Source organism: Saccostrea echinata, unplaced genomic scaffold (assembly GCF_033153115.1).
Source record: "Saccostrea echinata isolate AGI-Se365-2 ecotype Australia unplaced genomic scaffold, CSIRO_AGI_Sech_v1 ptg000001l, whole genome shotgun sequence".
Classification (NCBI taxonomy): Eukaryota; Metazoa; Mollusca; class Bivalvia; order Ostreida; family Ostreidae; genus Saccostrea; species Saccostrea echinata.
In genome coordinates this window covers 7,969,034-7,993,524 of record NW_026889750.1, presented here as the reverse complement: position 1 = coordinate 7,993,524, position 24,491 = coordinate 7,969,034, and the positions used below count along the sequence as shown (strand labels likewise).

Below are 24,491 nucleotides of genomic sequence, written 5' to 3'. Positions count from 1 at the left end.
TCTAGGGAAGAAAATTTTAGATTTTTTCCAATATTTTCTCATATAAAATTTGATGCCTTATTGAAGCTCCACCCTGCCTCCAAGGGTCATGTTTGAGAAAATTTTAATTTTTACTACCTGAGGATGCTTGCACATTAAAAAGACTACCCATGGTTCTTATGTTCTTGAAAGAAAGATTTTTAAAGACCCCCACCCCCATTTTCTCCAAAGTTAAACTCTGATCTCCTACAGTAGCCTCACCTTACAAACTTTAATCTTTAAAACCTGAGGTTGCTTGCATAATAATACACATATAATTAATGATGGCCCTTCTTTTCTTCAGAAGATTTTTAAAGATGCTTTTCCATATACCGGTACCTACCTACCTACCTAGTCCTTGTTGCACCCAGAGGCACATAGGGCAAGGACTAAGGATTTCCATTCTTCTCTGTTCTTTCCCATATACTCCCATGTAAAACTATGATCGTCCATTGTGGCCCTATCCTTCCCCCAAGGACCATGATTTGAACAAATTTTAATCTTTACAACCTGAAGATGCTTACATATTACTTTAACTAATCATGGCCCTTCTTCTCTTGAGAAGAAGATTTTTAAGGCTTATTTTCCAATACACCCCGATGTAATACTTCAAACCTCTAATGTGGCCCCACCCTACCCCCAGAGGCCATGATCTGAACAAAATTCAATCTGCAGGCCACCATGGTAAAACCCCTTGTGGAGAACCCTGTGTTCCTATGTAAAACTTTGATGCCTAGTGTAGCCCCACCCTACCCCCCTGGAGTCATGATTTGATCAAACTTGACTATACTAAATGAGAATGTTTCCATATCAATAAAACTAATCATGCCTTTGATGATATTTATTAAAGACTTTTCATATATTCCCATGTAAACTCTGATCACCCATTTTGGCTCCACCCTAACCCTTGGGGTCATGACTTGATCAAATTTGAATCTACACTATGTAATGAAGTTTTCAAATAAGTTTAAACTCTTCTGGACCGTTGGTTCTTGTTAATGAGAATAAGAATTTAAAGATTTTTTCCTATAACAGGTAACCCTCGATACCTCGAAGTGTGTGGGACCAAGGAAAAACTTCGAGAGATCAGGAGTTCAAGTTTTCAAGAGTCCAGAATTTTCCGGGTTGGTTAACAAGTTTTAAATTTGGGTTACTGGATTAATGATTTTCATTTATCTTACACATGTGATTTTAATAAAACAACAATACTTCTTTGTATTTTTACTGTGAATATTTTTTAAACTGAATAAAGCAAAACTAATATGCATTTATTCTAGGTAAGACAAAGAGCAAACTACACATTTGTTACATGAAAACGACATTTTATAGTGTTGTGGCATAGATTTTTATATATGTTTAATAATACCAAACATCAAACACAGTTCTGCAATAGCTGTCATATTGACATTGATGCTGCTATGCATAATTTCTGCATTTTTTATTCTTCATATAATTTGACACCGACTCAAAATTAATGTACGGCCTCATAATCAATTTCTACTTTTCACAGCGTCTTCAAATTATCATAAGACAGTCTATGTTAATCATCTTATGAGCAGATAGGCAAAATATGATCAATTATCAATCAATTATCACCTTGCAGTACAAGTGTCACCTGAATAAACATCCCATTCCCCGGGTCCCATGTCTAATGCCTGGAGCCATTTAAATGTCCAGGTATAAAGGTGTTAATTATGTAACGCTTGCATACGCATAGACACTTCAAGGTATCGAGGGTAAGTTCCAATAGATTATGCTTATCCGGACTGCATTTTGACAACGAGGGATCAAGGGTTTCGAGAATTTGAAAGATCAAGAGTAAATTTGCCTAGTTACATAGTGGAAAAAATCGGGACCAGAGACTCACTTTGAGCATCCAAGAACTTTGAGAGATCAAAGTTTAAGCCATCAAGAGTTCCATGTATGTAGTGGGTCCCGCTTTATCCAATTGTCAGCCTAATTTTATCAGAATAGCCGGTTATTAGAATAGCCAATTGCCCATTCCGAGTCCATTCCTATATAAATGTATTCCTATGTAAAACTTTGATCGTCTATTGTCGTCCCACCCTACCCCCAGGGGTCATGATTTGAACAAACTTGAATCTACACTACATGAGGATGCTTCCACATAAGTTTCATCTTTTCTGGCCCAGTGGTTTTTGAGAAGATTTTTAAAAGATGCTATTAAATTTTTACTAAATTCAAATTTACTGTAAACCAACTATTATTTGCGTCATCTTTTATCATGTTTATTCACAATTCTTCAGTTTAAAATCATTCCGTGACGATTAATTTCCGTGACTCGGGAAAAATTATCTATAAACACAAAGCAAAATAAATGGTTCGTGGTGATTAATATTCGCGAGTAAATGTAGGTCGAAAACTCGCGAATATTTCTCGCAAGCGAATAAATGTTGGTTTACAGTATCTTCCCTTGGAAGAGGATGTGGCTCTTCATTTGAAAAACTTTAATCCCCTTCACCCAAGGATACTTTTTGGCAAGTTTGGTTGAAATTGGCCTAGTGGTTCTTGAAAAGAAGTAGAAAATGTGAAAAGTTTATAGATATATGGACACTGCATGGACAAAATGTGATCAGAAAAGCTCAGAAAGCTAAACAAGAGGCCCAAGGGCCTTACCGATCACCTGAGTATATAACACAACACTATAAAGGATTCACTGAAGTATGAAATAAAACAATATAAACTGAGAGATGAAGATATGTTGCTCCAAAGCAAGAGAAATAGGATAATCAGGGATCAATAAAGAAAATTAGTCTAGTACTCAGTAATAAATCATAAAGTAAATCTTGCCGGTACTTATAAAACTCCCTTGTTACAATGTCATCATACATGGTAGGAGCAATTTGGGTTTAAACTATGACGTCAAATGAGTATGACTTGACCTTAACAATTCAATAGTGCTTGAGAACATGTTGTAAATCCTACACTTATCATCACACATTGGCCTCTTTTGGTCTTTGAAGAGTATATAATGTGTGAAGATAATGTATTCTTGTCTCATTTTTATATATCTATTTTTTACAAGTCTATCTGACCATTAAAAACTATGAGAGTTCTTTTTGTATTTTACATTCAAAATTCTTGTTTAATTCTTTATTCAATTTGACCTTTCAATTCCATTATTTACAGTAATTAATTATCATACAGGGAGTATAAAGCAAAGGGGAATAACTTCTCTCAGAAGTATATAAATTTCTCTACAATATCAATATAGCCCTGTCCAGACCAGAACTCTTGACCAAGTGGTCAAGAATTTCACAAATCCCACTTGCTCATTAAAACTTTGTACTGTTTGCATCCTCCAAGGCACCCAGGAGCAGAGAAGAAGATTTTTACAGAATTTCTGCATTAACAGAGCCCCATCCTAAGGCCAGAACCCATGACCCTAGACCATGAATTTTGAGAAAGGCATCCCTGCTTATCATAACCATGCACTTAGTTTATTTGCTAAATATCGTAAATCTGGAAATTTTTATGTCGATTTATTTTTGCAAATCTGGGTCAAAAAGGTGTTGATTAGTTTTTACGTTTCAAAATTTTGCGAATTATCATTGGCGCTAAAAATATAAAGCACTTAAAAGTTTCATAACAGTTTATAAGTTACGAATGTGCCTACAATGAATTACACATATACATGCAATCTCCTTTTTTCGTCGGAGTTTCATTATACACAAAAGTAAGTTCTTTATTAACAATCTGTCGTGCTAAAGATTCATTGTTAGATAAAACAACTGGCCTTTCTTTCTTGGAAAAATAATTTAAAAGAGACCGACTGCCTGTCAAACTATTGGACGATATTGAATGTAGTTAAGGCACAGATTATCACTGGTAATTACTTGTAGTATAAACAATCATATTTATTAAAATGACCACTGCTTACGAACACCTGTTCACCGGGTTAAAAAAAGACACCAAATGTCAGCAAAATTTTTGTTAACATTTTTTGTTGCTGACTTATTTTTTAAAAAATATTTTTCCAAATGCAGTGCTCATGCAAATTTGCTAAAAATTAATCTACAGTAAAAATTTCCAGATTTACGGTATGCAGGAGCATGCAGAGAAGAAGATTTTAAAAGAAATAATGCATTTTCACTATATCATCAATACAACACCCCCCCCCCCCCCCCAGAACCCTGACCCTAGGGCCATGAATTGCACAATTTCCGAAGAGGCATCCTTGGTCAACATAACCATGCACTTACTTTGTTTCCTAAATATCCTGGAGCAGAGTAAAAGATTTTTAAAGAAATCATCCACTTTCACTATATCATTAACAGAGCACCGCCCCTAACACTAGAACCCCAGACCCTGGGGCCATTAATTTCACTATTTTGGAAGAGGCATCCATGCTTATCATAACCATGCACTTAATTTAATTGCTTAATATCCAGGAACAGAGAAGAAGATTTTCAAAGAATTTATGCATTTTCAGTATATAATCAATAGAGCCCCACCTTAACACCAGAACCCCTGACCCTGGGGCCATGAATTAAACAATTTTGGAAAAGGCATCCTTGCTCAACATAACCATGCTCTTTGTCTGGTTGCTAAATGTGCAGGGGAGAGAAGAAGATTTTTAAATTATTTATGCATTTTCATTATAGGATCATTGAGACCCATCCTAACTTCAGAACCCCTGACCCAGGGGCTAAAAATTTCACAAGTTTGGTAAAAGACTCAGTGCTCATTACTACCATGCCAACAGTTTACTGGTAACTTTTGATGTCCAGGAGTAAAGAAGATTTTGAAAGATTGCATCAGTTTTAATCGTTTTACCCCCACCCTTCAGGCCCCAGGGCGCGGGGGTCATGAAATTGATATATTTTGTTCCCCCTCACACAAAGATACCATTTCCCAGAATTGGCTGAAATTGGTTCAGGGGTTTTAAAGAAGAAGCTGGAAATGTTCAACTGTTAACACATGATGAGAGACGAAAAAGATAGCAATATGTAACCTGGGTAACTCAGGTGACCTAAAAATTGAATCAAAATTTCCTGCAAATATGCTCATCTGTGCAGTATGCCCTTATTAATTACAAAGTTTCATGAAATTCTGTTTGAGGGGTTTCAGAGAAGATGTGCTGACAAGAACAGGACTGATGGACTAAATGACTGACAGATGGTTCAAAATCATTTTCTCCTCCACAACTTGTCATGTGGGGTATGTGGCCCCACCCTACCCTCTGGGGACCATCATTTGAACAAACTTCAATCTGCAGATCAAGGATGCTCCATATTAATTATAGCCCCTCTGTTCTTGAACGAAGAGTTTTAAAGATTTTTTCCCATATACTCTCATGTGCAACTTTGATCCCCTATTGTGGCCACACCCTACCCCCAAGGATCATGATTAGAACAGACCTGACTCTACTCTATATCAGAAAGCTTTCATGTAAGTTTTATCTTTTCTGGAACAATGGTTCTTGAGAAGAAATTTTTTATAAGACCCACTCTATTTTAGCCTTTTCTTGATTATCTCCCCTTTCAAGAGGGCATGGGACGTCAATTGAACAAATTTGATTTCCCTTTACCCAAAGATACTTTGTGGCAAGATCGGTTGAAATTGGCCAAATGGTCCTTGAGAAGAAGTTGAAATTGTTAAAAATTTACAGACAGATAGATGATTGGATGGATGGATGGACATCTTAGTTCTTACCATTGCATAAGCTCTTCTGGTCTCTGACCAGTAGAGCTAAAAACAAAGGAAAGTAATCAAAGATTTTTAAGTATGTAATCAATAAAGGCTCATCTTGATGAGTGTATAAATATTTATAAGTACGAGGGTTGTCCGGTAAAATCGTGGACAAGTTGTCTAGATTGAAAAATAATCATCACTGCATTCTAAAACTTTCACTACTTTTTAGTACATGTTTCATCAATATACATAGCAAATTTCAAATAGATATCTGATCAAATAAACAAAATATGAGACTTTATGTTATGTATGGTATCGTCTTACGGCGCACAGATGATAACGTCAAAATCTCTTAAGCAGCGTCACGTTTCCTATTTGCTACATAAAAGTTGGATAGGCCCCACTTAAATTCGGGGATTTCATTGATGCACATACTTGAGTTTCCCTTTCTTTCTCCATAAACAGTCGAGGAACCAATATCGCACACACATGGTGGGACCCTCTGAAGATTTATTAGTAAGTTATGAACAGTACTCACACTATCATTCAAATAAATAGACTATCTTATATCGATGGTCTACAGTGACAGTGTCCTTTGCTACTGCAGTAGCTATTTGTCCGTATAGTTTGTTCTACCCGGGGACCCGATCAAAAAGCCTCCGCTTAGAAAACTCCCATTTCACTTGTATACTAAAGACCTAGTGATATTTTTTATATTTTTTTTCTTCTGTAGACATTTAAAGTTTCTTAGGGAGTCATTACTACATCTAAATCAAATTGAACTGCTCTCCGGTGCGCCGTAACGTCACCAAACGTCGTCATTTTTCGTGTGTTGTGTTTATCACTTTCCCATTTCAAATGCCTGGGAAACTGCCAAAAATTGAGCAAATGCCTTGATATTTTACAACAGAGGAAATAATACATAGTGGATTAACTTTTACCCCGACCATATCTATTTATTACTTTTATTTTGAAATAATACTCCTGTATTTGCTAACAAAACCCTGGTTTTTTGATTGTGCGCCGTAGGACCGTACCCTGTGCACTTTCTAGCATACTAAAATCTTTATTTTTGTTTATATTTTATCAAAAAAATTAAGATGCACTTAAATATGATGAATAAACATTTGCTGAAAATTTCAGCTTAGTGCGCCCATTACTTTTTGAGAAAAACGCTTTGTCCACGATTTTACCGGACAACCCTCGTACTTGAAAAGGTTTCATATCAAATGAATATTCACTCAGGAAGATCCATTAGTTGCATATAAGTTTCTTATCACAGGCCTTTCATTAAACAACTAAAAATATATGTCACATGCAGAATCTCAAGCAAGACATGTGTAATGTCTCTGATGCATCCTTCATTCAAGTTTGGTCCAGACTGGGTGCATGATTGATTAGAAATGAACCTGCTCCAAAAACTTTACCCCTGTCCACCCATCTAGCATATCTAGGTAAGATGCTGTGTATGAATCAAGTCTGGTAGCAAGCATCCCTAAATTTCATCATCCATCCAATTTTGGTCCAGTTAGGGATTATCACTCCCTGGGAATAAATGATAACCTGTCAGTTATCTGGAGAATATGAGTCAGATGCAGCATTTGAACCAATTCTGGTACTGTGCATCTCCAGATACATCAATCCTGCAAGTTTGGACAGAATAGGGTTTACACTGGTCTGGAATGGATCAGCTCCAAAAACTTTAACCTGACAGGCTGATACCAAGAGTAGCTTATAACACTATATTTGATTGGTTGTAAGCAGGGTGTAAATTTCTGTACACCCGACTTGAGCCGGGGAGTAAATAACATGATGTCACAATGCATAGTTTCTCTCTCACAAAAACAAACAACATGACATCATGATGCATTGTAGCACTTAGTAAATCTTATTGATAGTTTGAAACACCAATTGTTTGTACTTGGTTTTACAAAGAATTTCTTTGGTTACATAGGAAATAAGTTCGCTATCCAGATCCAATCAAGGATGTACGGGGATTTACCCCAGGTTGTATTCAATACACCCTTCAGCCTTAGGGTGTATGGAATAAAACTCAGAGTAAATCCCCATACACCCTTGATTGAACCTGGATAACTGACATAATCACTTAAGAGAGCTCAAAAGGAAATATTCTGAATACTATACTTAGAAGGGGGGGGGAGATTTATCTCCCTTTATGCAATGTTATCCTTACCTTAATCCTTTTACAGGTACATTTCAATCATTAAACTTCCTTCTTCCATCATTAGTAATTCTGTATCATTCGTGCCACTGCATTATCACATCTACAATATATTAAAGAGAAGATGCAAAATTACTAAAAATCATTAAAGTACAACTAAGAATTTTGTGCAATTCAGCATGGCACTCTAGCAATGTTTGTGGGCAAGCAAAATTTTACTTGTTTGTGGGGACATAATTTCGTGGGTTATTTGCTTATACTGTAGATTCAATGGATCAATATATTTACTAATTAAACGTTTGTGGGGATGCAAATTCGTGGGTAAGGCTGACCTAGGAAATCCACAAACATTGGTTCCCCAATGATGATTCCACAGTATTTGATATTAAGCTACACTATTCTTTTTAAAATTTATGCCCAAACAATGAAAAAAACTTAACACCATGAATATATTTTTATATTTTTTTAGTAGAAATAACACCAAACAGTATTACAATTATTGAAATACTGGCACTGTCATTGACAAATTTAAGAAACATAGGTAATCAGAGATCACAGAGCTCACCTCAGCGAATGTTGTCTTTAAGTAAGGCAAAGTCCCACACTAAACTAATAATCTAGGAGTGTGCATCCCTAGATGCAACATTTATGCAATTTTGGTCTGATAGGGCTTGCAATTACTTAGAAATAGACTTATCTGAAAACTTTAAACTAGTCACTCATCCAGAAAATGTGTCAAATCCAGCATCTGAAGGAAGTTTGAGAGTGATCATCCCTTGATGCATCATCCATGCAATTTTGGTTCAGATAGGCCTTATAGTTTCTAAGCAATGGACCTGCTCAAAAAACTTTAACCTGGTCACTCATCTGGAAAATGTAGGTCATATCCAGCATCCGAAGCAAGTCCAGTAGTGTGGATGCTTAGATGTATCATCCATGCAACTTTGGTCAATATAGGGCTTATAGTTACTTGGAAGTGAGGTCTGCTCCAAATACTTTAACCTGGTCACTCATCTGCTCCAAAAACTTTAACCTGGTCATTCTTTAGCTGAAATTGCAACATCTGAAATCTTGACTGGTACAATGAAACACACTAGAAGCATCCTTCATGCATCTCTGATTAATATAGAAGTACTTGAAAAGAAATATGCTCCGAAAACTTTAACCTGGGATGCCGACGGTATTACATAAGTTCCCCCAACTTTGTTGAGGAGAGCTAAAAATGTATAACCTCAATTTCTGTCAATTGTAATCATGATGATCAAACAAAGGTTTTTTATGGCTATCTTTAATAGTTCCTGTTTTAAACTTCAGCAAAAATATCAAAGCTGCATGCATACATTTACACAGATTCAACAAAGGTGCTAGAAGAATACACAGAGAAGAAAACCATTACCAATCAGCAAAGATGCGAACAGGAAAGTTTACCATATGATGAATTTCATGAGATACTCTTTATTCAAGTACAAATCATTCACCATTTACAGTGAAAATGAAGTTTTTAATTTGTTTTGTTCATCAAAATTAACTCAAGCTTTTGATTTCTCATAGGAATTAAATTAGGAAAGAAATATTCAATGACCACAAACCTTGACTTGTAAAATAATGTAAAACGGTAGGTAACTCCTCAACCAAGTCCACTGACAAATCAAATTCCGTTTCACATCCACCCTACAAAATTAATGTACACATGCTTGACCTTCATATCCTTTTTCCCTTAAAGGTTTCAATTCCCATTTTTTTTCATGAAGCAATTACTGTCATATTTATTGGCAAAAGGACTCAGTTCAGGTCCGTGTATTTAAGAAATAATTCTTGCATTGGAAGAATCGTTAGAGAATATACCCCAACAGTTGAGAGATTTTGTTGGCAAATAAAAACCGGGGTATATTCTCCAACAATTCTGATGACGAGGGAATTATTTTTATTCTGCTATGGTGAACATTTAAATTTCTCTATAGAAAAATGCAGAAGCTAGATTTGGACTTCATCAGAAGTGTCTCATGATGTCACAATAGAATGCTACTCCTCGTTCATTTATATCTCAAGCTTTAGAAAAACTACCCGGTACAATGTATTGCAAACCCAAAGTAAATTTTTTCCCAACCAATTTGCATCAATCAAAAGATACCTCTGTCCTTTTCCTAGTGAACACCGTCAAAATTAGAGAGAAAACCGATTTAAATTTATTGACAATTTGTTGATGACTTTTGTCATTTATTGGAGAATAATTGTCCATGGCATCTCTCTGATCTCTGCGATAACTGTAGTAGAATTGGTGTTCTTTTATATCTGTGTGAATATGATGATTTTAATTTCTATTGTCATATTTAAATTGACACAAAAGAACATACAAAATGCCATCCTGAACCCAAACCCCTGCGATTTATTGTGTGCCATTCAGGCAGGTTTGATTGCTGGTTGCCAGATAGCTTAAGATGGTAGAGCACCTGGCTAGTCAGTAGCAGTGTTTGAAACTCACCGTAAAATAAACTAAGACATGCAGGGCTTACTGCTAGTGAAAGTTGTCAGTCCTGCCAAAAATCTACTAGCAAAGATAATAATTGTCTTTTAAAACTTTATTTTAAGCAATAACATGAACGGGGCCAGATCACCATAACTTCGATGCCGATTCTATAGGATGGCGAATTCTACCCCATTTGCTTCTTACACTTTACTACCAATACTAATGGTTGATTGAGATTTATCGAATATATGAATTTTAATATCTCCGGCGGTCGGGCGCACGGTAATTTCAAAACCGTCAGTAGTAATATAATGGGCCTGTAAGTTGCAATAATGTAGTCGACGTCCTCTCTATGATTTTTAAATATTTTGGCATGAAAACATCAGATAAAAAAAATCAGAGTGAGGACTTCACTATATTGCAGCTAGAGGCCCAGGTCTTAATCCTTCGTGGTCTATCCATCGCATCTTTCTGCTCGACAGTTAGAATTTGCCCTTTCACTATAAGTGCAGATTGCTCTTTTGCAGGGCAAATTAATAATGTTTGACAAATTTTTGTTGGCGGAAAAATGTTTATCAAACGCTGTTACTGTCATATTTCTACGAACTGTATCGATTTCCCTGCAAAGGAGCAGTACTACAGTTATCATGAAAGAGTTTATTGACAAACAAAAAAGGCAATACTGCTCAAATGCTATAAATATATAATTCTGCACCATATATTCAGAATATTCTCTGAGAAGCTATCAATATGAATCCATGAATGATCATTATTCTCTACTGAGAAGTTGATGGCTCGTTTTAACACTCCCCCTACGTACTATAAAATAACGCTATGTTTAATCAATGTCATGAATATTTTTAAAAACATATTTTCTTGAGGAGTATATTCACAACGAGCCATCAACTTCTCAATAGAGAATAGATGATCATTCATTCATTGGCATGGCTTAGACTAAAGTTACTATTAAAGTTCATTTTATAATGCTTAATAGTGTGTATGAAACAACATCGCAATGATATATCATTAATCAAAAAAAAAAACACCTGTCCAGTTATTTGCATTTTGAGACATAGGTATTTGTCACCCGTGTCTGTGGGCTGTACAGTTACCCAGCCTGCGCCTTTTTTCTGCAACCTTCAGAAATTAACTCGTTCTTGAAAATTTACAAATGCGTGAGTATTGGATAAACTAAATATGATGCATATTTATATTGAAATATGACGATTTTCAAAGAAAATACATTGTTTTGATATGTGGAATCGTATAATAGTTTCATTAAATCTGAAAATGGCTATTTCCAATTTGTCGAATATTTTACGTATAACTTATCTTTATGGAATTTGCAGCGGGAGATTTGATTTATGTTTGCGGTTTGCCTAAAACCGTCGTGCAGGTTGTCGAGTCAGGTGGGAATCAATGATAACTCAAAAGATCTTTTTTATTGAAAAAATTATATAACAATAACCACTGTATAACAATTTCTCTTTGAATATGCAGATTATCCTTTTATGTTGAACAGCAGACTTTTTCGAATTTCCTCGAGTTAGTAACAAAACATCTGCCAATCTCTTGTTTCAACTTCACTGTTACGATAGTGCAATTAATGAACATTCTTGAGTATAGATGTATTATAGAAATGACACTGTAAGTATTCTTTATTTTAAAACAGGACTGATTTGTTTGCTTGCCTGACCATTTGCTGATAATATACCTGACATGTCATTCAACGTGAAAATTGAAATTTAGTTTGGTGGAAAAAAGCTGTTAACTACTATTTATTCAACATGTTGTCAACAAGGAGTCGATTCAGGGGTAAGATATAGTTTTACTGCTTTAAATGCGAAAAATGGGTGTGGATATATGTTACGCAGGCCTAGTCCAAAGACTATTTCTACCTATGTAGCTATTAATAGCTACCTAGTTATTTATAGCAGAGACATATGTCTCTGTTTATAGCTACTTGAACTAGCTACTTCTGTCTCCTTTTACCTGTCTTTGAAAATACAAATAAATAATAATTAAGGTGAATCTTTAAAACAGGTCAGACTTGTTGTTTATCATGTTGTGTCGATGGAACGTTCTATCGTTAAAATGATATTGTTGTGCAATTGCACAGCAAAATTCGGGGTTTTAATTTGAAAACTTTACGAGGATGGAGAATGGAAAGGAAATGCATGAAAAATCGTCCCAAAAACCTTTTATTTAAAAATTCATGAAGTTTTAAAATTTTTACAGATTGCAGATTTGTAAGACATTTTAGGCTTCTTACCATGTAGCTTTGATCTTTATCTCCTAGAAAATGGAACTGGGTGTAGTTATTGATGCAAAATTGATATGTTAGAAAGTAATCATTTTTTGCCAAAATTGTTGTTGTATTCATCATGTTCATTGTCAATGTCAGTGTGACTACATGTATTATTAGTTACATAGTTTTTTAGTGACAGGGTACGGGATGATACCTGGTTAGTAAATTTCATACCTGGCGAGGCGAAGCCGAGCCAGGTATGAAATTTACTAACCAGGTATCATCCCGCACCCTGTCACTAAAAAACTATGTAACGAATTTACCCCACCGATGAAATGTTAGTGGTCTGTGGTTTGTAAAAATTTTTTTTCACTATAAATATGCTTCATCACTCATACAATGCCTATTATGACGTCACGTTGTGTGACGTAATGTTGTTTTGCGAGTGTTTCGTGCTGTAATAACGTACTGAGTTTTGAAGACTTTCAGTAAAGGGAGAAAAAGGTTCCATCTTCGTTACTTACATTAGTTAACTGTAACATTGTCAACAGACACTCGGCAAATCGCGTGAACTCTAGTTGTTCGAACGTTACAATAGAACGATAACTCCACATCGACCATGTATTGATTTTCAAGCGACTAGGTATAAGTAATACACCCCCTTCACGTGACAGACTTCAACCAATCGTAAGCCAGGATTTCATCAAAAAATCAACAGAGGTGGGGTAAATCAAGAAATGTGGTACATGTATCACCATATTGCGCATTCCCATGTTTGGCCAAGAAATGCAAGTAAAGCAAAAATTATGTGAAAATAGCTACCTGGAGGTAGCTATAACTAGCTATGTAGGTAGAAATAATCTTTGGACTGGACATGTTATGCTTATAAATCTTTTACTTTGGGTATATCACTTGGGAACTGGCTGGACGTACATGCATATGGCACAGTTGTGGTAGTTCAGGCAAGGTACCCATTCAAGCAGGTTTGCAGTGAGTTTGTAGTCAGATATAACTTGGTGGAACACTAGCACCTATCTTGAGTTCAGGTGGTAAATCCAAATCAGGTTCACTTCAGTGTCATTTATTTTCTCCTTTCCTGTTACATTTGGGAAATGCCCTGGGAGTGACAGATGAAAGACCCTCTAGGAATGAACTTGGGTTGAAGACTTCACACACAACGGCAACAAAGGAAAGAGGAATGGGGCAATTTGAAAGGCTATTTGTTTGTCAGTGTAATTCAGATGCTAGAGCACCTGTCAAGAATTCAGGGTACCTGTGGTACAAGAGGGAAATTGCTGGTCTGATCTGTGGCATTTTTCCCTTCCTCTCACATGATCTATTTTTGTATTTATATGACGCAGAATTTATTCAAAATCTTATACATGAGAAAAAGAAATCTCTTGCTGTATGAACAATTTCTAAAACGAGATGAGTTATTGACAAAAAAGTTGATGAAACAAGAATATCAACAGTCTTGTTCAAAGTCATCATTTTGTAAGTTCTATGGTCTATACAATGACCTTGTCAGCAAATACAATCTATCATTAAGTCATATGCTGAGTGACGTTTTTCATACTAATTGTTAGGACATTATTTACACACTGAATTGTCTTTGGATTTTTCTGTTTATTTCCCGATCATGACAAGGAGCACACGGCGGGTGTGACCGGTCAGCAGGGGATGCTCTCTCCTCCATGGCACCTGATCCCACCTCTGATGTTTTTGGAGGTCCTTGTTTGTTCTGCTCCCGATTTGTATTGTTTTAACGGACTTTGAGCTTGAATACTGTTCGTTATCTCCATATTTCATGATGAATAATGTAAATATTAGGTACATGTATACTGATTGATATGAAAGATGTACCAAGGTAGTTGGACCCCTATCCTACATCTACAATATTGTTTATTAAAGAATGATGTAAAATTCTGGTTTAAGAAAGACAAATATATTTGAAAATCTTCAATAAGACTAAAATTCAGAGACAGTTACAGAACAGTGTTTCTATTTAAAACTTGTCAGCCGAACAAATGATAAAACTTTGAGAGGCTAGAGACATTATGTAACATGTTTCCATTTTATTTCACTTACATTCATGACTAAAAAAAAGTGTAATGACAATAGTCTGGAAAAAGTAATTTTTGGATTATCATGATCCTAATTTGAAGAAGAAAAAAAAAAGAAAAGAAAAAACAAACATGCAGTGGGACTGGGGTAGATGGAAAAGGGACTGGGTAAACACTAACATGATTTTTACCCAATTTGACTACCCTATAATTATAAGACAGGTAAATTACACACTGTCAGACCTGTATATTTTACCCAAAATTAATGGAGGTTTTACAAGAATCTTCAATTTCAGAGTTTGCTCTAGTGATTTAAAGCAGTGATTATAAATTCTCAGATTATTTTTTTTTTTAATTCCAATTTTTAATTCAATTTTATTCCATTAAAATTGTATTTATTTCTTTAACAGTACTGAGTGAAATAGCAGAGGAAGAGTTGGCAGAGTTGTCTCAGAATAGTCACGGAGATCAGGAAGCTGGACGTGCTCAAATCGAGGCTCGCCGTGACCAAAGACGAGCTAAAATAACTCAGGAATTATTCGAAACAGAGAAAACCTACCTCAATCATCTAGAACTCATAAATAAAGTTAGTACCGTTTTTTATTTATTAATAAGATAACTGTTCAAATTCTAGTGAAAATCATCTTCGCTAGACAAGGGTTTGGGTTTCACTCCACTCTCCATGGGAGTGGAGTGGACAAAAAACCCTTGGCTAGCGAAGATGAGTGAAAATTTAAAGTCCAAGATTCCTGCTTGAGAAATGTTTATCTTGTATTTTATATAGTGCATGAAACATGGTTAACCAATTTTTTAGGTAAGAAATGTACATGTACACTGTTCATTTCACTCTAGTTATTCATGTATAAATTTTGTATTTTCAGCATTTTGACTTTTCGTTGCGGTTTAATTGTCTTATCCCTGAGGATGTTCATGGTCAGATCTTTAGCAATGTGGAACAGATCATGGAAGTGAACAAAACATTGCTAGAACACATGGAACAGACCACTGTTGGTGAAGCCTTTAAGCACCTGGGACCATTCCTGAAGCTCTACTCATCGTATGCCAACAACCATGAAAATGCCATTACTTTACTACAGGTAAATTGATAACCCCTGACTGCTGTCACTATATTACAGGTAATTTTGTCACTTGAAAAACACCATCCTCTAGTGCCAGTAATTTTGAAACCACAAAACGCAATTAGTATACTGAAAGAGTAATTTTGTCACCTTACTGGAAAGTCATTGTCACAAACCCTAGGTCAGTCAAGCTTCTCTTACCTAGGTAAAAGAAGGGAGACTAGCTTTGGGTTTCCAACAATGAAGAAATAAATGTGCTTAGTACAAGCATAGGAAAGATTCTTTTTGCAACCAGTTTAAAGTCCATTACAATACAACTTCAGATACATAGCCTCTGACTTATATTTGCTGGTTATTTGACCAGGTAAAAGGTCTTGAAGCAAGACCTTTTCTAGTTAATATGAGCCTTACTAGGACCAAAATTGAAAGAAAAATGTATGAAAGGACATAACTCTTGCTTCAGATACATTGCAACTAATCAACATGTTTTTTATTTTATCATTAAGATTAAAATGTTAGGAGCATGCCCATTCTAAAGTGACATTTTAGCTCACCTCAACGAAGTTTGGGGAAGTTTAATATGTAATACAGTTGGTGTTGGCATTCCAGGTTAAAGTTTTTGGAGCAGATTTCTTTTCAAGTATTTCTATGCCCTTCATTAATCAGAGTTGCATGGAAGATGCTTTTAGTATGTTTAATTGTACCAGTCAAGGTTTCAGATGCAGAGAGAATTTTTTGCTAGCTTTAAGAATATAGAAGTCACTCCATTGATAGACTTTATTTTTAATTAATACAGCCTTTTATACCCCTGATGAGACTTTCAAATAACATCAGAATTCCAAAACTTTATTGCACATCTCAAGGACAGATAAATCATATTGCAAAAAGAGCATTTGGCCTCCTCTGAAACATAGTCATTTTGAAAATATAGGAGGCATTCTGATGGAAAGAATGTGCAACAGACAGACAAGGATGGCAAGAAGGAACTTGAACTTTCAAGTGCACATATTTGTTGTTTTATTTCAAGAAATTATTACGATAGCAGAGATAGACATTAACTTTCAAATCCAAGGGAAGTGAACAACTTTGACTTCTTAGTTGCAGGAAATTTAGAAGGAGAAATAATTCGGTTTAATATTTATATTTTTACATGTAATTCAAAAATTGGAATACTAAAAGTTGATTTTTATTTGCTATCCTTAAGAGGAAATAGTTCTAAGCAATGTCATTTATCCCTGATTAGAAAGTAGATGAGGAACACCTATTGATTAAAGTGTGACTTCTTCCATTGAATTACCTAAGGAAGCTAAAGAATAAAACTTACAATACTTCCAGATTTTACTCCTTGTGCATACACAAATTGAGAGTAATGAAGTTTTATCTTTTAGATTAAAGAGTGTGGATTTGAAATTTCCACAGAGTATGTTACTGTATGATAAAATTTCTAACCATTTGTTTGTATGAATTTATCAATTCAAAAACAAATATTTGTTCTATATATTGACTAGAAATTTTTGGAATTCTAAAGAAACTGTTATCTTTTACAGGAATGGAGGCAGAAAAGTCCTGGCTTTAATGAATTTATACAGAAACAGGAAGAGAGACCAGACATGATGGGGTTAAAGGTCAATGCACTACTTATAACTCCAGTACAGAGAGTTCCTAGGTAATACTGTGCAATTTGTAAAAGTGTCTGTGTCATATATGCATTTTTATGCCCCCGTATCGAAGATTCTGAGGTATATAGTTTTTGCCCTGTCCGTCCGTCTGTCTGTTTGTCCGCAAAAACATTAACCTTGCCCATAACTTTTGATTGGTTGGAGCTATGGCTTTCATATCTCACATGTGTATTCCTTATGACAAGACCTTTCTTTGGGTACCACCATATTTGACCTTTTGGCCTTGACCTTGGAGTTTGACCCAGTTTTGCAAAATTTTATGAGACTTTAACCTTGGCCATAACTTTTGAACAATAAGAGCTAGGGCTTTCATACTTCACATGTGTAATCCTTGTGACAAGACCTTCTTTTGAATACCAACAACTTTGACCTTTTGACCTTGACCTAGGAGTTTGACTTACTTTTGAAAAACTTTAACCTTGGCCATAACTTTTGAATGGTTGGTGCTAGGGCTTTCATATGTCACATGTGTAATTCTTGTGACAAGACCTTTCTTTGGATACCAACAACTTTTACCCTTTAACCTTGACCTTGGAGTTTGACCTACTTTTGGAAAAGTTTAACCTTGGTCATAACTTTTAAACGATTGGTGTTTCGGCTTTCATATTTCACCTGTGTATTTCTTGGGAGAAGACCTTTCCTTGGGCACCATTAATTTTGAACATTTGACCTTGACCTTGATGTTTGACATACTTTTGGAAAAAAATTAACCTTTTCCATATATATTCAATGGTTGCTGCTAGGGCTTTCATATTTCACAGGTTTATTCTTCGAGACAAGACCTAACTTTGGGTACCAACATATTTGATTTGCATTTGAGAAAGTTTAACCTTTGCTATAAGTTTTCATACGGGGGCATCAGTGTTTCACAAACACATCTTGTTTAAAGATGTCTCTGTAATATTAAAAATGTCTCTGATACATGTATTTAAAAAAAAAAAGGAAGAATAAAAAAAACGGAGAATTTAACTGCAAGTTTTTTTTTTTTTTGCATGTATTACAGCATTTTTTCGATTTTATTATAATGCGTAAATTTGTGTAGGTACAAGTTACTGTTGGAAGATCTATTAGAAAACACTTCAACAGATCACCATGACTATGAGGCATTAAGAGGTAACATTAATTTAACATTATACATGTATCTGAATTCTATATTTATTTATGTTACATTATATGTTTCCATGGGATAAATATTAAAGGAAGGAGAGGTGACATGTTATTTTGTTTGTGCTAATAAATACCATAGAACACATATGTGGACATAATTTGGGGGGAAAAAATTTGTATTAAATATTTACTGTAGCTAAATTCAATTTTTTTCTTAGTGACTGCTTTCTGTTAAATATATTTATCCTAATGGCAATCTTCAGTTAGAATTGTATGTTATTAAAGAAAAACAGTTTGCTGGTCTAAATCACCTTTGCCACATTTATAGTATTCCATTTATGTTTGAAAAGGTCTTGTTTGCAGTAGAAAATCTTAGACTCATACTCTGAATTGGTGTTCAAATTTCAATATTCCACCCACTATTTCATAACTTATCAACATGAAATATTTATGCCACTTTTTCTACCTGCCATGGATGTCCCTTGGGCAAATAGTGTTTGTCATGTCTATCCTTCCCTCTGTCCTTCCATTTGTCTGTGTTCCATTTTCTATTTAGCTCAGATTCAAATAAACTGTTCAAGAAATTTTCATCAAACTTTATTCACTGGTACATGTTGGTTACAGCAATTCAAATGTGCCTGAATTTTCTTACCATGACCTTCCCGCTTAAAAAAATGATTTTATATTTACTCTAATAAATTGACTTGATCAAGGACCTTTTTTCCCATTTATCTAGAGGCTGTTCAGAAAGTCAGTGACATAGCCATTCATATAAATAATCATATTAAGCAACATGAAAACTTCCAAAAAATGCTCAGCATACAGAAATGCTTTGACAAGTCTGCACCAAAAATCCTCACTCCAGGCCGAGAATTCATCAGGGAAGGGATTCTGAAAAAGGTAAGTATCAAACCAACAATTCTGGCTGATGTTGATGCTGATGTGAAATTAACCTATTTTTATAACATTTAGTTAAATCAGCTGCTTGATACACACATCCCTGAACTTTTCTTCTGGTAGTGGTTTGATTTTGGATTGAATACAAAAGAATCCAGCAATTAAAGAACACTAGTAAATTATTGTGGATTCCGTTATTTACAACATAGTCCATTCTTCTACTTTATTTTAATACATGTAGTTAATACTACCTGTAATGTTATCCAACTCTGAAATGGAGTGAAAGATTGAAATTGATTCCTTCCTTTGTCATGAACATGTATTTGAATTTTTGTCACCTGAAGAACCACCACAAAATCTCTTCATTATTGTTACAGGTTTCCAAAAGAGGTGGAAAACCCCACGACAGGATGTTCTTCCTGTTCTCAGACATCTTGATTTACGGGAAACCTCGGCTACTGGACAGTATTACTAACTCGTACACCTGCTGTTGTGTGCTGCCACTGAAACACTGTCAACTAGAAACTGTGTTTGGGGGCACTAAACGGGGTACACAGGAAAAGGCAGAGGCAGGGGGCATGTTCAAGGTTAGTTTCTGAACAGTTCATGGGATATATTGAATGTTTAATCATGTTTCTAAAGCAGTGGAAAATAATGTCTTTAGGATTGTCCTATGCACTCATTTTCAATTTTGAATCAGCTTAAATGTATTTTCATAATGGTCATGCATTATTTATTACCATCAATCATAATTATGCTGTACATTAATTTTTATAAATTCTTTAAGAATTAAGGAAGCTCTAAACACTGAAAACTAAGGAGTTTTATTTGTAGGGTAGTTTCATTCAGTTACTAGAGTGATCTGCCCTTAGAAGAAATACAGAATAAACGGGAATCTACAGTTAATGATACAATTTGTAATGAATTAAAGTAAACATATTCTTAATTTTATATTAGGCCAAGATTAAGTAATTGAATACATTATTTTCATTAATTTTCCCAATATAAGTAAACAACAGTGATTTCTGTTCACAAATAGTTCATTGTTTTTGAATATTTTTTTTCCAGGAGAAATAAGTTAGGTACCCTATGTTGAAAATGGACTAGATACACTGAATAAGTGCACTTATATATTTTTTCTCAGATTCTAAAAAGCATTTTTTGTTAGTTTTAGAGCTTTCTTAAAACTGTGTTGCATTTTAAAGTGTCATGTTTGCCATAAAGATGCAATCAGATTAAAATCAGGTCATTGATTTTTTTTATTGACACTTCAGTATGTAGTGACAATTAAAAAAAAGCAGTGGATTGAGGATCTAATCATTTAAATCAGTTTGAATAAAAATATAAATTTGCAAAACATGAAATTGCTTATTTTACAGATAACCTGTAAAGATGAGAGTTTACTGCTGTTTTCAAATGATCCAGATGACATGAAAAGCTGGATTAAAGAACTGGATTCAGCCATCAGGTTCAGTTTTGATTCAGATCATCAGCTCTGTATCATTTATAGCACTGTTGATCTGAATGCTTAATTTTACAAATTCTTTGTTTACATACCATCATAAGATATGAAAGATACTTTTCAATCTAAATGTTTTAATTTTTCATCAAATAATAGTCATGTAATCATATTCAACTTCATACTGAAAATTAATCGACAACGGTATTGTAGGAGACTGAGTAACAATCGATCTACGTTAAGGAAACCAAGCAGCAACAAGGCTCCGATGAGGGGAAGGTCACTATGGAAACAACGTAAACTAGAGAAACAGAGAGATCAACAGGTATTAAAAGTTAACTGAATGAAAAAGGTGAAGATAACGAACAGTGATCAATCTCAAATAAAAAGTCTACAAACAATACAAATCTGTGTACAGGCACTACAGGGCATAAAACATGGACCCCCGGAAATATCAGAGGTGGGGTCAGGTGCCTAGGAGGAGTAAGCATCCTCTGAAACACTGGCATCTGACCTGATATTCTATACAGTTACTTGGCATAGATATGATTTTGGCAAGCTTGCAAATGTAAATCAGGTACATGTGCATGAGTTCATGAAATTTTTTATTTGTATTTATACACATGTATTAGAATCAATAAACAGTTGTTACGTTACTTAGAAGATTTTGAGGGTAGGAGTGCAAGTTGAGAGAAAATACATGTAGATTGAATGAAAATAAGTACACCAGATAGATTTAATGGTATGTGTATGAAAATGCAAATTAAAAGATTTTTTACAAATGAAGTTTGATATATACGCTATGTATGTTTTTCATTTTAAGCACAAGAGGAAGGTGTGAGAATATGATTTACAAAGTAAGACTGTTTAATTGTAATTAAATGTGAATAATAAATATGACAGCATATTTTCTTTCAGATTCGTCGCATTATCCAGAAAGATGAATCTGAGTGTACTAAATTATCTCCATTGAAGCTCATATCAGAAATAGACACCAATAAATGCCTGTCTCCTTGGAAACGAGCTAAATTGTGCTCTTCTGAACTTTCCTCCACACCTTTGGGAATTTCTCAGACCCGAAGTGGACGACCAATTAGACCACCTCCACCACAGCCAGAGTTCTCAGAAAATATTCCACCAAGAGTATTACAGATTTCTTTATATAATGTTCAGTAAAAAACATACAATCTTGAATTTTTACCTAAGGCTTGGCTTCAATGATAATTTTTTTCCCATCTATTACTGACAAAAGTTCTAAGTAGCATATTTATCATTTTACATTATTCAGACATTTGTCATGGCATTTCGTGATCCATGTATATGTATATCCCTGTTTATTAATATTTCAGGTGGATCTAGAAAATGGCCCTGTGTTTTCCCCTATAGTTCCACATTCTGATAAGCCTGACAGTGAAGATGAAGATTCCTTCTTGCAGATGACAATGGGGGACATAGGGAATGCTACTGTAGAATTTGACTCATTCTGTAGATCAGGGAAAGATGAAAAAGTAACCATAGAAAAAGGTACAAAGAGGAGTGTGATGGTCCATGGTAGGGAGGGCCGGACAGGATCCAGATTGTATGGTCAAGAACACCTGACAAGACGACCACTAGAAAGGTACTTAAGAAAGAAATCATTACCTAAACTTCATTACTTTTGATTTTAAATGAACAGTTTAACATCCCTACAGCAAACACTCTTATAATGAATTCATGCTTACAGCAAAGTGATTTTCATTTCCCATGGCTTTAAAATATACCCGGTATTGTGAATTTAACGGATATAACAAATTACGTTTATAATGAAGTAAAATCATCCATTCCTGGCACTTTTGTATAAGCATGTTTTACTGTAATTCTAATTAAGATTTCAAGAATTTAATAATATTTTGATCTTTTAATTTGTATCTTATTTCAATGTAGTGAGAAATATTTTAATCTGGAATTTTGTTGTATCCTCAAACAAATTTCAGCAAGTTCATGTACATTGTACATGTATTAGCACTCTGTGTCATATTACATTGTAATTCATGCATGTATTGTATTTTTCTAGTTTCTTTTTTTCTGCCTGTAGGTTGTCAGAGAGAGGTAAAACCCTCAGAAAAAGATGTACAAGTGCTTTAGAGAGTGCCCAGACTCGGATTAATGAGACAAAGTCCTACTGTAACGTTCAGTGAAAACTAACATCTCAGGAGGGCCACAGTGTGTATCCTGTGACCAAGTGATCCACAGTGTATCATGTGACCAAGTGATCCACAGTGTGTATCATGTGATTAAGTGATCCACAGAGTGTATCGTGACCAAGTGATCCAAGGTGTGTATCATGTGACCAAGTGATCCACAGATATTACATTATTTAAGAAAAGTTTATAACTGAATACTTAATAAAAGTATCATCTAACTAAGGAACCTTTATTAATCTAGTGCATCTATGTGTATTATGTTGTTTGAAAAATTTATGTTTCTTGGTGTGCATGCTGAAAATTTTGTTTGAAATCTGAAAAGGGTTCTAAAAAAGGTGGTATCATGATCTAGATATTTTTTATTCTTAGCAGATAATGCATTTTAATTGCTATGAATGAAATGCTTTAAAATATGAAAAAGAGTTGCATGTACAGTGCATGATCATGCATCTCTGGTTTTGGTGCAATATACTTTTTCTTTTCAAACTAAAAAGTTAATTTTTTACATATTTTTAAGTCTATGTTCACTTGAACCTTTACAAATGTATGTACATGAAAATGAGATAATTTTTAAATTGTACCTGTTGCAAACATATTAATACAAGAATAATTTCTGTATTGGAAAGCTTCCTTGTTCTTTCCACATCTGCAGAGATTGATTCCCTTTGGTAAACTTTAAATGTCATACGTGTCCATGTATGCATCATGACAGTAAACAGAGATATTTATTCCTAAGAGCTCTACTTTTTGTTTCTTGTGGAATTCCATGTTGATGTTTAATACATTAAAATCATTTTTTGTTTGAAGAAAACAAAACATGATTAATAATCTGATCGAAATGTACAAGATCATCTTATTTTATTGTTCTTTTGATTTTTAATAACCACATCCATTACAGATTTTAACACAGTTATTCAAGTATCTCAAAACATATTTTTTTTTAATGTAGCAATAACAAAAAGCATGATACATGTACATATAACTTTTCAGTATTATTGAGATAAAGGTTAGTGGGCTCAATTTGTAAATGTGTATTCCATGTGTGTAATATTCTGAATTGTTTAATTTTTTTTTTTACTTCATATCATACTTAATAATATCATCCGTAATAATACATATACTGGGTATTTGGTTTTTTTCTTAAAAAATTGTTTGACACATATTGGCTTTTGTGCTGATTTTGATTTTTAGAGGGTAATGACTTTTAGATTAATTTTCTAAACTTGATAAAATTTTAACTCCATGTATTTTTAGAACAGTTGTTTAACACAATTTCAACTGAGAAGTGGTTTTTCAAAATAATTTATAGGGAATAAAATTGAATGTGCTTGATGAAAGTATCATCCATTTTGGTGATTAGTATTTATTTTATATTGAAAATGTTTTGTCAATAAATATCAAATTTTGCCATTTATTATATATTTTATATGAATACAGTTCGTTTCGATTTTAAT

At 34.4% G+C, this 24,491-nt stretch overlaps 2 protein-coding genes across 2 annotated transcripts in view; one reads left to right on the top strand and one right to left on the bottom strand.

Moving 5' to 3' along the window:
- LOC133184426 (LIM domain only protein 3-like) overlaps positions 1-7,933 on the bottom strand; it is a 52,836-nt gene extending 44,903 nt beyond the window's left edge. Inside the window, exon 1 of the mRNA XM_061319527.1 lies at positions 7,868-7,933. The gene's annotated coding sequence lies outside the window, so the exon portion shown is untranslated. The remainder of the gene's footprint in view (positions 1-7,867) is intronic.
- A 3,754-nt stretch (positions 7,934-11,687) lies between these two features.
- On the top strand, positions 11,688-24,173 carry LOC133183948 (rho guanine nucleotide exchange factor 39-like). Its single transcript, XM_061318856.1, has 13 exons — positions 11,688-11,731; positions 11,995-12,137; positions 15,044-15,219; positions 15,515-15,730; positions 17,260-17,378; positions 18,434-18,504; positions 19,235-19,398; positions 19,773-19,982; positions 20,775-20,863; positions 21,068-21,179; positions 21,773-21,997; positions 22,204-22,472; positions 22,929-24,173. Exons 2-13 carry the CDS (start codon positions 12,110-12,112, stop codon positions 23,029-23,031), a joined length of 1,782 nt encoding a protein of 593 aa, XP_061174840.1. The 5' UTR covers positions 11,688-11,731; positions 11,995-12,109; the 3' UTR covers positions 23,032-24,173.
- The last annotated feature ends 318 nt before the right edge of the window (positions 24,174-24,491 follow it).